The 18820-nt window shown below is 40.7% G+C and overlaps 1 protein-coding gene across 1 annotated transcript in view; it reads right to left on the bottom strand.

Moving 5' to 3' along the window:
- The window catches only part of LOC149837182 (squamosa promoter-binding-like protein 7), a 38480-nt gene extending 24552 nt beyond the window's left edge, over positions 1–13928 (bottom strand). Inside the window, exons 1-7 of the mRNA XM_090005874.1 lie at positions 13276–13928; positions 11461–11651; positions 9946–10217; positions 8955–9029; positions 8753–8860; positions 4971–5088; positions 4721–4856 (exon numbers count right to left, since the gene is read on the bottom strand). Of these exons, the coding sequence (XP_089862000.1) occupies positions 4721–4856; positions 4971–5088; positions 8753–8860; positions 8955–9029; positions 9946–10217; positions 11461–11651; positions 13276–13769 (1394 nt within the window). The 5' untranslated portion in view covers positions 13770–13928. The remainder of the gene's footprint in view (positions 1–4720; positions 4857–4970; positions 5089–8752; positions 8861–8954; positions 9030–9945; positions 10218–11460; positions 11652–13275) is intronic.
- Between the last annotated feature and the right edge of the window lie 4892 nt (positions 13929–18820).

The following is an 18820-nucleotide window of genomic DNA, read 5'->3' as shown; positions in this document are numbered from 1 at the left end:
TCGGGTTTGCAGGGCCCAGCCGAGCAGTCTGTCGTAAAAAATAATAATAATAATAATATATTGTTACTCATGTATGATGGGCTGACTGGCAGCCCAACCGAGTGGCACTCGGCTGGCTGCCAGGCCCAGTAGGTGGGGTCTATTTTTTTCAAAAAAAATACATATATAACAAGCATATGCTGATTTTCGGTGGTTGAATTTGCAACATCTCTTGACCCAAACGTTGAAGTTACATGTGCAGTGAAGCATTCAGGTTTTCACTTATGGTTGTATGCTCAGTTCATGTGTCAACTTAATCCTTTCAGTGATGCTCATGATTATGGGAATCTGAAACCAAGTTCAGTTATGTAACTTAGCCTCCAGATTTGTTATTTGCATTAGTTTTGCATATGATAATAACATTGTTGTTATGCGGGTTAAGCTTGAAGTTTTTACTCATTTAACTTAAGTATGACATGCTTAATTCAAGATGGAATTGCAAAGTTGGTTTCAGCTGCATGTGCCTACATGTGATAGGCATGTTTTGCATGTACATAATTCCATGCATGCTCACATGTTTAATGAAAATGATTCATTAATCAAAGAATGCATGTGACATGAATATGTGCATTGAATGGAAGCATAAAATTAACATGATTATGTGAACTCGTACGCATGCATATGAATAATTTTGTTGTTTCATGTATATCTCTAAATTTTTATACAAGATTATGCATCGAAGGCATGTGATATGAAAAGAATGTATTGACATGTTCCTTAAAATTTTTGCATATGAATGCATAGATGATCAAGATGGATCATCATAGGTTGTGGGAACCTTGAGTCGGTGTGCTCCTTACTTTACTTGTTTATGCATTGCAAAGATCATATTTGATATTGTGGTTTTAATTGCACTATTCTATTGTTGCCACGGGTGGTAGACCGTGAAGAGCCGCGCATGTTGACTTGCGAGTCTATGTTTACATATAAATTTACAAATTTATGGAATTGATTTTAATAACAAGATAAGAAAAAGAACAGTGCAATTAATGACCCATTGATGTTTCTTCTACAGAAAGGTAATCTTGGGCTTAGCGGTTTGGGGACCGTGAGGACACAAAAACTCCGTGTGCATTGTTGTTGTCTCTGAACCTGATATTAAGGTTCTTTCTCTTGGCCACAGTTTTAAAGAGAATTTGTCACTTTGCATAGAAGTGGTGTGTAGACACAGCAGTTGTTTTGGTATACCAAGAAAAGTGGCACTTGTGGATGGGTGGTCTCTGGTGTTCCCGACATTAGATGGGTGGTCTAATGTTCTGAAGGCTGTTTCGGTCGAGGGCTAAGTTTGAAACGCAGTAACAAAATACAACTTGTATGCTAAGTTACCCTGAGAACCTAACTTGACCTCAGGGATTTTACTCGTTTGGTATATCTGCGGGCAACGATAATAATAAAAAGAGGAACTTAAATTGTGTGCATCTAATAGGGACATCCAATAGGGACATGCATATAAAAAGAGTATTCTGGTAAAAGATAATAATTTATTCATTCATATGCATAGAAATTATGCATAATCCTGTTATGCATTAGATCATGCATATTTACTTATTCCCTTAGTTGTGATGTATAGATGAATACATGATACGTGCTCTTTATTCCATGATAACATGTCTTTAATGTATAATTAAGGTTCCCTGTTAATATTAATTGTTCCTTCCTGTTTAGCATTTGTTCTTTGTTACTTACATGATTGTTTAAATTATGAAATTGGCATAAATACATCCCTCTAAATTATTGCATGAATCTTATTTGTATTCTTTATGCTTATTTATTTCATTAGAGAGATTCATACATAGAATTCTTTGGATTCTGAAACCTACTTTTGTGTTTTTTTCAGCCTCAAAGGCACAGTGAGGCGACTTGTTTTTTAGAGGAGTCACGAGGGAACTACACGACTGCTTGGCAGATTATTTTGGACAGTGTGGTTCTTCTTTTGTTCTTTTTGTTTTATTTACATTTTTATTTGCTTATGTCTCAGACTCTGTGCATTTGAATATATAAAGTTTGGTTTGGTTTGATTTGAAAGATGAGTATAAGATCCTTTGTGGTGGCGGTGGTTGTGTTTAACTGTAAAGGCCCCGAGTCTCTGGGAATGTTTCCGCACTTAAAAAAAAATTGTCACTTTTTCATGGGTACGAGTTGGGGTCGTTACATAAATAATTTATATAAATGCATCAAAATGCCACTTTAGTTTTTTATATGACTTGTATTTAAGTTAGATTCAATGGAGTCAAATGGGTCCAAAGAATCTAACATGGGTTCGAAGCTTGAACCATTATGACCCAAGTTGAAACTAGGTGGTATCATGCATTCTCTGGGTTGAGCTCAATTGGATTAGGGCTACATTGGATTCTACTCAACTGCTTCAAAATTTTAACATAGGTCATTTATGTTGTTTTTGCACCTTCCCTCCCTCCATTAATAAATCTAAATGAAAAAGACAAAAATCATCACCATGCTAGATAATTAGAGATTTTCTCACTCCAAAAACTTAAAAAACCAAAGAAAAGAGAGGGAACTTTTCCTTCAAAGGCTTTAAAAATAGATAAAAGTAGTAAAGCTCACCTTCCTTCACCTCAAGGGTTGAAAATGAACCCCTTCTCGCACAAAATTACTCTCTGGTATGAAAAGCACCCGAAAAAGAAACCCAAATTCCTTATTCTTGGAACACCCAAATCTTATACCTAAAGCCTTTGAAACATATTAGGATGCCTTTGGGGGTCAAAACGACCTTATTTGTTTAAAAGGCCTGACAAAAAGTGGTTGAACCTCTTAAAAATTTGCCAAAAAAAAAGGTGTTAGAAAGAAAAATTGACACATTGATATCATATGATACATTCCATATCGAACAGTATGGTAAGATACAATATTCATTGTATGCTAAGTCACACGGACTCAACTAAAAGGTCGACGCACCCGTGTCACCCGTACCCGACACGAGTGAGGCTTCGGACACGGTCAACCAAGTATCGGACTCGGTCAACGCACCAGAGTTGAGTCCGTCCACATTTTGGACTCGGTCAACTTTGACCGAGTCTATTTTTGTCCATTTTTTAGGGCAAAAGACGTGTAAAAACTTTAAAAAAATCAATTTATATATATATATATATATATATATATATATATATATTTTAAATATATATATATATATATATATATATATATTTATTTAAATATATATATATTTTTTTTATTTATTTATTTATTTATATTTATATTTATATATATTTATATATTTATATATTTATATATTTATATAGCCGTGTCCCCTAATGGGCACAACTTTGACCGAGTCTTATTATTGTTATATATATATTTTTTAAATATATATACATATATATATAGGCGTGTCCCCGTGTCCAAAATTTTTGAAATTGCTCCGCACCAGTGTCGCACCCGTACCCGCACCCATGTGACATAGATTGTATAGCATGATACTGTTGATACAAGACATACACCCCTGAAACAGGTTTCAAAGGTGTATCATGTCAGTTTTGGACTGATCAAGTCCTGTACAGTAACTTACCATATGACACATTATGATACAAGTACAACACTCATTTTCTTAGTCACACCAGCCACCAGAACACTCAATACTCTTAGAGTTGTTCCCTTGCCAATATGTTTTTGTGGTCAATCAGAGCTTCAAGATGTATTCAAAGTGCTAACTGATGGGTACCTGTACACGTGTTAAAAATATATATACATAATATATATATATATATACATATTTTTTTTCTGTTTATTCCAAAATACCCAATAGCGGTATTTTGGTCTTTTCACATGCAAAAATAAGTTGTTTATTAAAACAACTTATTCTAGGTTTTATTTTCCTTTTTATTTTTAATTTCTTTTTTCATCCTTTTTTTGGGAACCATTGGGACCCCACATATGGAGTCGTTGGGGTCCCCACCAGTCATAAATACGACCGTTGGGGCTCCCCACTCTCTCATTTTGTTGTGTATATAAAGGGGTGTCCCCCTCTCATTTGTATGAAGTTCTCTCACTCTCTCAATAATATTTCTTCTTTTTCTGCCTTTTGGCATTTCCCCTTTGTGGGCTTATGTGTTTGCACTTAAAGTGCTTGTGTAATCTTTTTCGTTCTTGTCCATTGTTGGACCTATAAGTGTTTTTCACTTGTTATTTGTATTTTCACTTATTTCATTACAGCGCGAATATCCACATCATAGAAAGCTCAGTAATTTGTTGTAACCTTGTGAGTAGGCAACCAATGATCTTAATATGTGGAGCAGCATATCTTTGAAAAGATGCAGTTCTTTTTCTACAAATGCCTTGCTTTATGGTTTGATCGTCAAAGTTCATATTTTTTATTGTGGTTTCAAGAAGAAATATAGCAAAAATGATTGAAAAAGGAAAGATCAAGGACTCAAACATTAGTTAACAACCCAATCTGCACAATCAGAGAAGCATATATCAAGAAACATGAAGAGAAAACCTAAAAACCATTACATGTGAAATAAACAATATGTAATAATAACTTAATTAATCAAAAGACTAAATTACGCATGGCATAGATATGACAATAACAGGAAATCATCGCAAAACATATCTAAATACAAGCCCATTAAAGTTCCAAAAATTATTAATTTTTGGAAATCGAAAAGTTAGGAAAAACTGAGAAAAAGAAACAGGAGTGAGAGGTATATGATAAGACGTGTACCTGAACCTAGGTTGGACAAGATTCTCCCCACAAGCAATAAACTCCATTGGCTTTCCAGCCTCAAAACAAACAGGGTGAACATAATGGAGCCTTGGAGCTTGTACCTGGGTCTTAATGTTGATGAACGAAGCTCCATCTAGAATCAAATCAACAATTTAGGGCATGAGAAAAGTCTTGCAAAGTTTTGGGATGAGATAATATATTCTGATCATTAGAATTGATCAGGCATGATTATATCAAATCAACAAACCTTTCAGTAAGTGAAAAATCGAATCATTCAAATAAATAAGCATGCTTCCTCTTCCTGATAACAAACTTTCAGGTGGATTGACTAGGTCATTCACGAAGGCAGAAGCATCTTCAGATAACTGCTTGACCAAGGAACAAAGATAAAAGGATCAAAATGTGCAAAATGAAAATCATGGAAAAAAATTAACTCAAAGAAAGTTATAGAGCTATTACAGGTCACAAACTTTATTCAATTTGCAAGTCATTCCCACAAATTTACAATGCTCGGCTGGAATAATCCATATTCTCAGACACTTGCATTATCACCAAGTGTAGATAACTAGGATATCAAAAAGCAAAAGCAAAAAATTATACACATGATGGCAGAGAAAAAGAGGACAAAACCTAAGAAATATTCAGAACTTTAATCAGTGTATCATATTTATGTTATTAGAGACTTCACATGGAATGAAGGAGCTGGTAGATTGTAAAGCTCCCTCTATAACAGGTATAATTGATTTCAATCAAGTGCCTCCTTTGTTCAGCTAGCAAGATTTATTTGTGAAAAGCCTCTGATTTCTCCTTGAATCAACTCATTGTTATTCTTACCTCTTAGGCTGAATGAAAGAGATCAAAGGAAATGAGTACTTTCACAACATTGTTAAGTGGATTTGGCAAAATGGCCTCGAAACCAAAATTCTGTTTAGATGTGTTGAGATCAATTCTGTAAGATCACCACTGAAGACTCATGCTTTCTCTCACAGGGTAATACTAACTGATGTTCTGTGGACATTTTTACTTTATGTAAAATTGGAGGGCTTAGATTACTTATCAGGTCCTTGTTGCAGAAGGCTCCATAACTCATTGAGTTGGTTCTATGAGGTGTTGTATCTGGATTCAGTTTACTCAAGTTCCACATAACTTGTAATTTGCAGACCTTCAGATCCATCAAATGCCAGAAGGCAGAAAAGAGGTCATGCTCAAGTTGTTTTGTGCAAACAGATGCTCACAACCCATACAAGACAGAATTTAGTTCCACCAGATATATCAAATCACAGATAATCTTGAAGGGACCTACTACATGTAAGTTGTTTCTGCCTAACTTCAACATAGCTAGAAGACCAAAGATGAGTAAGTTGATAACAGTCTAGAATGTAGACGACGATACAGTACATAAATATATGCACAATATCTCAGCCTTAAAACAACATGAAAGAAGCATGGCATGATAATGATGCCAGCCATTTGTACATGATGCACAAACAACAACAAATTAATAATACCAGAAATATGAAATCAACTATACTGTCCCAGTGACCACTTGCCCACAGCGTGGGGCACATAAATGACTAGATGCCATCATGGCTATGAAAACAGGAATTGGGATTTGTAGAAAGTGGAACATGACTAAACTAGATAATGTTAAGTTGTATATATCAGAGTTACCGGAAACGCCAAAGGCACTGAGGAAGCACGTTTCGGAAGCGCGAAACGCCGCGCTTCAGAAATGCACTGGGAAGAGCAAAAAAAATTTGGGAAGTGTGTTTCCCATTTTTGGGAAGCACGCTTCCCCCTTTTTCAATTTTTTTTCTTTTTTCGCTTCCCCTCGCTTCCTAGGTCGCTTCTGAGACGATTCTTGATTCGCTTCTAACTCTAAGACATCCCATGCTTCCCACTTCCTAAAATTTTGAAAGTAACTCGCTTCCCGCTGCCGCTTCCTGTATCGCCTTCTACTCCCGCTTCCTCGACTAGCAACTCTAGTGTATATATATATGTGTATATATATATATATATATATATATATATATATATATATATATATATATATATGTTCCTATATTGATGTAATATGTTATACCCATTAGAGGTATTTTGGTCTTTTCCATTTATGTAATAGGATGTGTCATTTAGGGGCACTTTAGTCTTTTTGTACATTTATTTTTTATTTTCTTTTTTTATGCCTTTTATTTTTGTTTTATGGGCATAATGGTAAATATCCATTAGAGTAGTTGGGAGCATCCCAATGGCTCTTCGTTGGCCATTATGCCTATATAAAGAGATTTACACCCCTTGTTGTATCATGCTTTGACTCAAGCACTTTTTCTATAAGATTTATATTTTTTATGTTACGTTCTAGCCCCTAAGCGGCTCTTATTTTATTGACTCATAAGTGGTCCTTGGTTGTGCACATTCTTGTATGATTACAAGCCCATAAAAGGCATCTACTTGTGCATTTTTTATTTGTATCAGAGCCTTGGAGCTCTTGAAAAGGAGGAGCACAGTGAAGATTGTGTGAAGGTGGTTTGAGTGATCAAGAACTCTCTTGCTTCAGAAAGCTCGCCATCAACATCATTTTTCACCTATCTTCTTCTCTATTCTTCTTTTTCTTCACTATGGCGGATAAAGAAATTGTAACGGTTGTTCCAAACAAGTTCGATGGGACCGTGGGTGATAAAAAGAATTTCTGTTGGTAAGGATTCGTGGAAATGTTGATGGTTCCATACCGGAACCTGAACCTATTTTCACTAAATCTATTTTAGGTGAAAATGGGGTGACTACAAAAAAATCTCTTAAAGGTAGTGAGAGAGAGACAAGACTTTCTTGGAATATAAGAAAGCCTTCAAAGAGTGGGAAGTTAGTTAGGACAAAGTTCTTTCGCTTTTTATGGGAAGCATGTGTGAAGAGTCATGTGAGAATATTCTTGAGTTTGAAAGAGCCAATGAAGCACATCAAACAAACATACAATCAAAAAGATGCAGATCACAAATGAGATTTATGTGACCGGATTCATAATTGTAGACAAAGAGATCAAACTGTTAGAGAGTATTATAGCACTCTCAAAAGATTGTGGGATCAAATGGCCAAATTGAAACCTATATAGGATACTCCTAATGATGCTCTTCAAAGGAAAAACCAAATCCTTGAAGAACAAATTTTTCAATTTATAAAGGGTCTTAGACTCAAGTTTGAACAAGTTCGGGTCACCATTATCCACCAAAAGAATATTTCACTATTGCATGAAGTTCTAGCTGAAGTATGAAAGAAACTAAATTGAAAACCATGTCTAAAACTATGGAGACCAAAGATAACGTGTTACCAAAGATAACGTGTTGGTCATATCTAGACCTGGTGCCAATACAAATGGATACAAGCTTCCTCATTTCACCAAAAATAACTTTGGGAGGCCATGAAGTGATGATGGGAGAAAGAAAATTATGTCACAATTGTGGGGAACCGGAACACATCAAGCCATATTGCCCTAAATTCAAATGAAAGGATGAGAAAAGGGTGGCCACGTTAGATGTTTCTCAAGTGGACAAGAATGCAACCAATGGCATAGTTGGCAAACACAGCAAGTTGACTCAAGAATCGCCTGAGTAGACCCGAATCGAACCCCAACTGGGTCACCGATTCAGGACCATCAATCCACATGCCACTTATGTGTCTTTTGTCATGCATTTCGTGGTTTTAATGCATAATGCTTATAATTCCAACAAAGAAAGATCCCAGAAACATGTAGCCTATTAAAGTTGAAAGTTCAGGTCCTTCAGGATCCTTTTAGGTCATCACATCAGGCAGAAGAAGAAAAGCTATATTTTAAATCATGTTCTTTCCTTGTACTTGAAGCTTCAAATATGTTTGGCTTGAGTTCAGTGAAGTGTAGATTAGGATCTACTTGAACAAAAATCAGGAGCAAGATCAAACGCAAAAAGCTGGTCTGAAATTTCAAATATATGGAAGGAAATACTCAATCACTAAATGTTTTTTGACACTTATATAAGAGAATAAAAATAACAATCTTACTCTGTTCCACATCAGCTGAGGCATTGCAATGAATGCAGTCAATATGGTACAACCAGGGCGAATATAACCTTCCAACTCGACCGGCATGCTGGCCAACCACTGGAATATCTGAGATATGCAAGAGATTCAATAAAACTACCATTGATCTATTTATTTGAATAAATTAAGGCTTTTCTTAATCAGAAATACGAGGTAGAAGTACTTGATGTCGAAGCCGCCTTGGAAATTCTGCTGGGTTCCAATCATAGAGCTTAAATGAGATTCGACCTGTTGGACACTACAATCAAACAATGATCGCCAATGTTTCAAGATAGCTTGAAAGATCAATATGGGTGCACTAGAATGCAAGATACCAAAATAATAACAACAAAAGGCACCAGAACAAGAAAGGCAAGAGCAGAACAGTTATTATTGCTTTGAAAATAGCAGTTTGAGGATTATGGTTTACCCTTCAAATTCAGTCTTAAGCTTGACACGAGGCCACCCCTCACTAAATCTCAAATCTTTATTGCTAAAAATTGGCTCACACTTCTTTTTACGTTTTTATGAAAAACTGTGGTGATTGGCGTGTAACTTCACCCATTGTCACTGCTCTATTCTAATTGCTAATTCTTCTTTATTTACAATATATATTGTTTCAGAGGTATATCTATTTTTATTATTCTCTCAAATATCTAGTTATCTATGCATGAGCATAGTCACAATTATCGCAGTGGGCTATATCTCAGTGAGGAAAAATCTCGGGATATTATTGTTTTTCTCGATAAATATTGGGAAAATCTCAGAAAATAAAAAGTTAAAAAAATAAAAAATACATGTTAAGCAAAGAACCAATAAAACATGAATATAAATACAAAAAGAAAAAATTATTTGTTAACAAACAAGCAATAAAACATAAATATAAATTCCTAAGATTTTCCTGATATTATCACGATAAATTGAAATTCCTGGTATTTTCAAAATATTGCAAGATTTTGCCTGTAAAATTGTTTTTTTTTTATTTTACAACAATAATATTGTGATATTTTGATAATAATGTCGATATATGTAAACTATGTTCATAAGGCTTATGCCTAAATGCATATCCCTTCATGGAAACCAAATGCCTCAATTACCTTAACTCTTTTCACAACATTGTGTATGATGAATAAGAAAGCAACAAAAAACATGAAGCATGAACAGTGAGCACCTACCATAGATGAGTATGTGGTTTTATTGTCACAAAATGATGAAGAAATAGCAGACCTAGAGTGATCTTTTCCAACTTCCTTCTGAACACCACCAGAAGTTGTACAAGAAGGCATGCTCTCACTCAGTACATTCTGAAAACTAGGATTAACCTGTCCAGCAACAGAGCTTAATGGAGAACCAAGTACATCTTCAGATTCAAGCATGTGGCCTTTATCCATTGGCCTCTCATTAGTGTGAAAGCTATCCGCCCCACATGAATCTCCAGGAACCTTTCCTGCAGCCATATTCTAGCACTAGTGGATAAGTAGAACATGCAGAGTTCATCATTCCCTATAGACTGCAGCTCTTAAGAACTAAAATTTATTTCCATATTCTTTTTCCTTCATTATTTAATGAAAGGTGAAAAAACATTAATTGGAAAGAAAGTTCAAGAAATGGTACTCAAAGTGAAAGTCAAAATGAGAATCGAGAAAGCGTACAAGCGAACCAATGAAAAAACACCAACGAAGAACTAAGTGTGATACATTATATTTTCATATCAGACTTAAATCAATCAGCACCGTCAGTGACCGTCAAGAACAAATGCCACAGCCTCCATCTTTTTCATGCTTGTGCGGAAATTTCTGTTGCTTCAAAGGAATCTATTCAGTTAACTCATTCTGAGACGTGTGGAACAGGCTCTAACAAGAATAGTGTGTGTGTGTGTGTGTGTGTGTGTGTGTGTGAAACCCCGTTCATAAACTGAAAAAAAGCTTCGGGACATGGGCCACCCAACCATCACCGGAGGACACCCAAACCAAAGAACATCTAAGGTTGTTTTGTTTCCTAGAGTGTCCTATAAATTTTTTACACAGAGGAAGATTGGAAGCACACATCCAGTGCACATGTTCCGCTTAGCTTGCAGCATCTGAAAGCCAAGCTGGAGCAATTACATATCTATTACCTAAAAATTTTCCTTTTCTAAGATATTCAAATCCAAGAATCACCACCATATATGGAATCAGCAACCATTACTTCAGCACACGAATGTATTATTGCCTGACATTGATAAATGGAAATGCACCTAGCCAACCTTAACATTATGCAGATGGAGTATCTGCCTTTAAATCACAACCTGAAATCCTTGAACTCTTCCCAATCAAGTGCATCCTTTTCCATTTGTTCATTAATTTCCACCATTTGTTTGCAAAGAAAACCCATGACAGATGACATGATTTTTTATTTTTTATTTTTTTTTTTTGGAGGGGGGGGTTAGCAGAAAACATCATATCGCAATCACCATTCTTCTGTTAACCTGCTTGCCAGGTCAAATCAGGTCTAGCTAGATCAACGGCAACTATGAGTAGAGCTAAAAAAATAATGGTATCTAGGGTCGATATCCTTATAATTTATCAAGCACATCTGATATGAGAACAGCACAATTGTTTTATATGTCGAGATGCAGCAAAGAAAGTAATATAGTGAAATATACAGGTCATTGTCAGATGAAACCAAATGACTTGAAATTAAAGAGTTACCTTTCTCTGTTTCATCATCACAAGCATTATCATCCGCTAAACTGTTCCCTGTAGTTCCCTTTTCCAAAAGTTGGGAAACTTCAGGTCCACTTCTACAATCAGATGATTTTCTTCTCCTCCTATGATTGTGACGTTCTAGTTTTCTTCTACAACTACGTTTACCTTCATCAAAATCTGACAATATGTGAAACCTGTAATGAAAAAGTGCATAACAAAATTGCACTCGATTAATAAAATAATGGAAGTACAAATTTGTGTATATGAATACTTGTCCCATTAAACTTTTCTAAGAGCATGATTGGTTTTGATTCTAAAAACTTCCATGCATTCTAAAAGTTGTAGGTATGAGACAATGCATCTGCAACAAAGTGACCTCATCACAGAAGATAAACATGCCAAAACAGCTTCTAATGAGCTTTAACATTTAAGCCAATAAGTATTTCATATACTCACTCTTCTTAAATGCATGTTTTTGGCTTGACTATTTCTTCTACTTGTAGATACTAATGGTGCTTTATGAATTTCATTGTTGTAGGCTAGCACATTATGGTAATGCTTCCTTTCATTAATAACGAATGTTCATGTTTCTCACTAGAATTTTGGCATACAGCTCAGCAAATCCTTGAAGACAGTGTTTTATGCCCATAATTCAATCACTGTTGAATTACACATTTAAGATCTCATCAACATTTACCATGGCCAGTTCTTGATACTGTATGGAATACAGTTGTTTCTTAATCATTAGCAATGAATCAAATGAATTTGAGGCTTTTTAGGGATTTGTTATGAATTTTATATTAGGTGTTAGTTACTAGGGACTACGCAGTTTTGCTTAGTCAAACAGATATCACTTCTAAGTTCTAACAAATAAAACATATTCGCATCCATTGGAGTCTTTATCAAGACAATGTTTGTAACGGATACACGTTGTGGCTGTACATATTAGTTCAAAGGCATTAAACCAGTTCGGAACCTAAAGTGGTGCAACTCTAGTCAAAGTTTTGCTCATAAGAGTCATGTATTGACTCACTGGCTCACAATGACTTTCGATAATGAGTCTACATAGAACGAGATTCAACCACCATAGAAGAGCTGGCCGACTCAACCAACTCCTGAGCATGTCAATACAGAGCTAACCAGGAGATTCAGATGCCATGGTAAGGTTCGAGATCTTTCTATACTTCCAATTCAGCCCAATTCGCATGGGGTTGGTTACCATAGGGGAGGGAATCACAATCAAGACCATCTGTCATACCAAATTTGAATAAGCTGAAAAAAGGGAAACGCGAAAATATAACTAGAGACAAGTTTTTCAGTTTTGTTGCCTTTCCTCAGCAGGTTACATTCATAAGACTTACGAATGAGGGGATTCACTTTAACTCAGGCAGGGCCGATGTCGAAGCTAACTTGAAAGGTCTCTTAAACAGAAACTTCTTCCCATTGTAGGGTTTGCTTGAAATCGAAGAATTGGGTAATTGGTGAGATTTCTTTTTTCCCTCCTTTATCCTCCTACGAATTTCGATGTTGATGTTCCACTGCGATTCTCCTTCACCTATATCACTACTATTCTAGTATGGTTATCATTGCTGCTGCTGTTCGGTAGAATGATGGAGAAAAAGGGAAGGAAATATCTACTGCCACTTAATTCCTAAAAGTTTCTAGTAGGATTAAGTACCAGCCTTCTAATTAATAGAATAAAACTGTGGTATCTATAGCAATAGACTCCATGAATGTGCACAGATTACCGTTCTTATACGCGAAATTTGGAAAAAGAAACAGGAGGAGGAGGAAAGACAGGGATGAGGGAGGGCGTACTTGCCGCACTGCTGACAGTAGCGATTGATCTGGCCGTCGAGCACGACGGTGGGCGCGTAGGCGCACCTCAAGCAAACCCTATGGCGCCGGTGGTACCCTTTGAGCTCGGTGATGTCGGCCTCGCAACCGGGAACCTGACACCTGACGGCCGTCTTGGGCCGCTTCTTGACCATGGCCTGCTCCTCCCTGTCGTCGATCTCGGGGCAGGCGCAAGGCACCCGCCCCGCCATAAAATTCGCGCAGGCCACCCGCGGATCCCTCTTCCGGATTCGATTGAACGAAGAAGACTCGGCGGCCGCCGCCGGAGGAAGATTCCCCAGATCGGAAGACGAGAGGGAGAGCTCGTTGGCAGAGGGCTGCTGCTGCTGCTCCTGCTGAGAGTCCCATGAGAGGAGGGTGGAATCGTCGTCGATGGAGAAATCCAACAGGCTGCCCCATTCCCACCCACCGGCGTTGCCCGCCAGCCCACCGGCTTCTTCCTGAGCTCCCTCCATGAGAACCAGAACTCAAACAAGAAGAAGAATAACAAACCTCCCTTAGTTTCTTTGTACGGGCTTTCAGCCCACGACGGCAGAAGGAGCTCCGGCTCCTGGTGCCATTTTCTCTGCCTGCCTCTCTTCTCTCTCTGCTTTGTCTTCCAACATGTACGCAATAATTATGACAAGTAGAGAGGAAAAAATAAGGTGTGGGTTGAAAACTTGGAGTCACGGTGGGACCCTGGTCAGTGGGCCGGAGGAGGGTGAGGAAACAATGCATTTTGTATTCTTCCCCTGCTTTGCTCGTTGGCCGAGAGCCTCTCCCAAAATGTGTAATTTGTGGAGAGGATCTCCCCCACCGCACTGCATGTGGGTGGGCACAAGTAATGTGCAAAAAAAAATATTTGCATCTCAAAGTGGGTGCTTCTGACTTCTACCAACTACTACCCTCAGCTTTTTGCTAAATTACCAGTAGAAACAATCAGACCTGCTTGGTTTTTATTCGGTTGCGAGGGGTAGTTGTTGACGCGGGGAGGGGGTCTCGGGCTCATCTTGCGAGGTGAGTGGAGGATCATTTGTGTCCCTATAATGCAGGAATCGTACGGTTAAGTTGACTTTTAATTGAGCGCTGCGCCGAGGCTTTATCACTCCGGAAATATAAATAAATAAATAAATAAAACTATACTACAAAGGAATATTAAAAAATATAAGGAAAAAGGTCGGGAAACGGGGAAAAGAGGATGGGGCCCACGAGGCGTTGGTGGGGAGACTGGGAAAAAAAGATTCCTTGCAAACTACGAGTCTTGAGCCGATCACATCCACACGTTAACCGCTTCGCTTAACCCGCGGACAAACTTTTGGAAGAAAAAAGCTCAAGGAAGGTGAGTGAGTAGGTGCAGGTTCAGTGGGTTATTTCGGGTCGTGTTGGGTGGAGAGGAAAATGATGGCAACTGGTTAAACCGTTGGGTGACTCCATCTAACCATTTATCCGTCCGTTGATACTCCAAGGAATCAACGGTGGAGGTGTGGAACGTGGCGTGGTGGTGGTGATGGCACCAAGGATCGTGGTCCGATATTTCAGATCGGAGCCCCGCCCCGCCCCGCCCCCCCCGGCATCATCTTCCACGCCCGCTATTTTCCCAATCATCAACCTCAAAATGATGAGGCGAAAAACAAAAGTATGTTTCTAGAGGTGTGGGGGCCCGCCCGACTGCAATGGATGACCACATAGTGTCGACATGTTTCCCCAAACACATTGGGCACCTTGTAGGCTTGTACTGTAAGCCCCCCTCTTGTAAGTTTAAACATCAATTCCTTCCACAAGCACTTCAAGGCACCTTGTACCTCCGATCCCTATTGCAAGTTTAAATATCAATTTCTTTCCCAAAGTATTGCATCTCTCTCTCTCTCTCTCTCTCTCTCTCTCTCTCTCTCTCTCTCTCTCTCTCTCTCTCTCTCTCTCTCTCCTTCCCCACGCCGCCGCCTGAGATGTCAAGCACCTCCACGCCGCCTGTTCTTCCCCTGAGACGTCGAGCACCACCACCACGCCGTCGATCCTCCAGATCCCCTCCCACTCCCGCCGTCCACCAGTCCCACCAGGGCTCTTTTGAATCTCTCTCTCTCGTCTCGCTCTCCGGCGACCCTGACTCCTCCGCCATTCGCTTCCTTGGGCTATTGAAGCAACCCGACCCTGTCTTCTCCGCCATTCGCTTCCTCGGCTATTGAAGCAACTCGACCCTGACTCCTCTGCCCTCTAGCTCGAGGAGAGCGACGTCTTTTGGTCCGACCAGTTCTCTAATGCCTTCTGTCATGCCAGTCGCCTGAATCCTCCCTGGCCTTCAACAACCCCCACCTAACTGATTGCAAGAGCCACTACCCGAGCCTCACCGTCGGCCACTGTAACCCCCTCCCCCCTTTTTCCCACAATCGCAACAACTGCCACTGTCGCACCCCCATTGTTGTCGTCGGCCTTCCCCTCCCATCGGCTCTCTCTCTCTCTCTCTCTGAGCTGAGCTCCATAGCTCTAGAAGCCTCCTCTTTGCCTCTGCCCTCTGCGTTCTCAACCCTTCGCCCATCCGACGGCCGGACGACGCTCCTGAGTTTCCTGCCTCTCCTCCGCCAGCGTTTTCCATGACATGCTCCTCTCTCCCACAGGCGTCCTCCGTGACCTGCCCCTCTCTCCGACCGGCGCCTCTCACCAACGCTCTCTCCCTCGGAAAAATCTAGTCGTTGAACCATCGTCGGCCATCTGAGGTCTGCCATTTTCGGGGTCTTGGCTTCTCTCAACATTCCATCCCAAACCCCTGTTTCCATTGTCGGACATGAGGCAGCCTTCTGCGGCCACCACTGTCAGTGCCCATCTATAGCCTCTTTCGACCGTCGTCGGCCCCAGTGGCAGCCATCTGCGGCTCTTGATCTTCTGTCAATACTCCCAAACCCCAAACCCTCATCCTCATCGGTTGTTTCTCCTTTCCCTCAACACTCCCAAACCCCTATCTCTCTTTCTCGGCCATCAGGCAGCCATCGGCGCCCCCGCCGCCAGCGTCCATTTATAGCCTCATCGACCTACGTCGGCCCCTAGCAGCAGCCATTTGCGTCCACCAATGTCAGCATTCATATTTAGCCATCATCGACCACCGTCCATCTCTTGTCGTCGGCCACTCCCAAGCCACCATCTCCAACGTTGGCCCCCCAGCGGTATTCAGCTGCGGCAGCCCCTACTCACTGTGGCAGAGCTCAGCCAACTGAGCCCCTCCCGCGTTCTGCATAGTCTGCACTCCCCAAACTTAACGGATTGTCGCTGAGATCAGAGATAGCCCACGCATCCTGGCCGAACTCCCTGTTCCAGTCCTGGAGGAGCAGTATCGCGTCTCCAGCCTTCAGATTGGCCTTTCACCTTCCCTGCAAAGGTCCCATTGAAGGAGACGGTAAGTCTCTCTCTCTCTCTCTCTCTCTCTCTCTCTCTCTCTCTCTCTCTCTCTCTCTCTCTCTCTCTCTCTCTCTCTCTCTCTCTCTCTTTGCTGAGGATGAGAGACAAGTCATGGGGGCACGATCGTTTTTGGAGTATCTCGTGTCGTCGTTCGGTTGCTCGCAATAGAGAGGCTCTCCGAGAGTTGGCGGATGGGATTAATGCTTGGGCCTTGGTTGTGTCGCTCTGTAAGTGGGGGGATCCCGTTAGGGTCCCTTTCAGGTTGTCTCAGGGATTCTTCACATCGTTAGTCGGGTTTCTGGTCTGCGATGTGCGTCGACGAGCGCTTGATTTAGCTGACGTTCGGGGGTTTGTTAAGTGCCTTCGCAGAGAAGCTCTTGAAGACAATGGGATTCAGGGGTCGCTCAGTGCTCCTTTTTTCGGTCGTGCTCTAACAAGGATGTACTAGAGGGGTGGAAGTTGGTTAGGCCGACGCGGCAACCATCTTGTTGTAACCTTAGGCGATGGGCCGATGTGGGTCGGGCAAAGTCGGGGGACTGGTGGTGTAATGTGTGTTCCAATCGCAATTTTCGTTCGAGAGTTTTTTGTCATAGGTGTGGCTCAGATAGTTCGAGAATTTGACGTATTGTTTGTCTAGTCGGTGAGTCTCGTATGTCAAAAACTTCACCACAGGCAAGGCAACGGGTACCTGCTACTTGTAAACCTGGTGTATCTTTCTGTGATGTGGCGCAAGTGTGTGCTTTGGAGGCAGGCACCTCTCCATTTTCGGCGGTTAAGATCGGATCGCTCTGGGTACCGTTGAAGATTTCTGATGCTGTATGTTCGTTCCGCAAGGCCGATCGTTCACCGCAGTTCTTTCGCTCGTATATCGGAGCAACCATCGAGAAGCATCCTTATCAGTCGGCTAGCAGTCACATTCGCCCTAACGAGTTAATGAGAACGATTGTTCTCAGGATGGAGTGTGGGTCAACTTGCATGGAGAAATTTTTGGGCTCTGTTCGTACATCCATTGTGCGTTCATCTGGTTTGCCTCCTCGATTATTGAGTCGCCAGCACAATCTTGCTTCCGAGAGGTGTGTTGCATCTATCGACCATGATGGATCCGGGGATCGTTCTTTTTTTGAGGATCGTGGAATCTTTTGTTCTACCGATTCTACCCGTCGTATCTTGTCGAGATTCCTACCCCATAAAGGCATCATGGTTTGCATGGGGTCTGCCCCGATGTATTTTTTTGGTTTTACCTGCATGGTCTCGATTTCTCCTTGCATGTCACAACAAACTCAATTTCTGTGTTCAACGAACTGCCTGCCCGATCAAGACGGGGGTTGTCCCGTGGAGGTTCTCGGAGCACCTGTTCAGGGGGTCTCAGAGGTCTCTTGCTCGCAACCTGTGCATCCACAACCTTACCTAGATTTGTTACGTTCGGAGTGTGGGGCACAGGGGGTCGAGGACAGGTTCGTCATTTGGAGCATGTCCTTCGCCGAGGTTGCGCGGGCATTAGGAGTGCAGATTTCACCCGGGCAGCTTTCTTCGATCCAGCAGCAGATTGTTCCTCGAGTACAATCTGCGGACAGGGTTGCAAATAGCCTTCGTAGAGTGAAATCATTGGCCCGTTCGCAAGCCCAGTTCCAAGAAGATGGATCAAGCTCAGTGCGACGCTCAGTTAGGCAAAGGTGCACTAGGGTGCTCCCTGATTTCTTATCATGAAGATGTGTATTTGGAATATTAGGGGCATGAATTGCTCTCGTAAGCGATTATTTTTAGCAAACTGGATTAGATATGAAAGTCTGGACATCGTTGCAATTTGTGAAACCAAAATGGAAGATATTTCGTTATCAGTGGCATCTTACTTATGGAGAGGTGCAGCATATGCTTTTAAATCGGCCGTTGGGTTTGCTGGAGGCATCTTGCTTCTTTGGAAAGCTTCTCTTAAGGCGACAATAGTGGATATTGGTCTCTATTCCATCTCTCTTTGTGCAAACTTGTTGCCGTCGCTACAAGATGTCGTCTTCACCTTTGTGTATGGTCCTGTTGTGTCGTCCTCGCGACCAACTTTCTGGGCTGATTTAGACCGAGTTTTGGTTACCTTTGCAGCTCTTCAGTGCTTAGGAGGAGATTTCAATTGCATGTTGTCTACGCA

Source organism: Nuphar pumila, chromosome 5, assembly GCF_984573655.1.
Source record: "Nuphar pumila chromosome 5, dmNupPumi1.hap1.1, whole genome shotgun sequence".
NCBI lineage: Eukaryota > Viridiplantae > Streptophyta > Magnoliopsida > Nymphaeales > Nymphaeaceae > Nuphar > Nuphar pumila.
The sequence above is the reverse complement of the archived record's forward strand: the minus strand, read 5'-3'. Positions and strand labels throughout refer to the sequence as shown.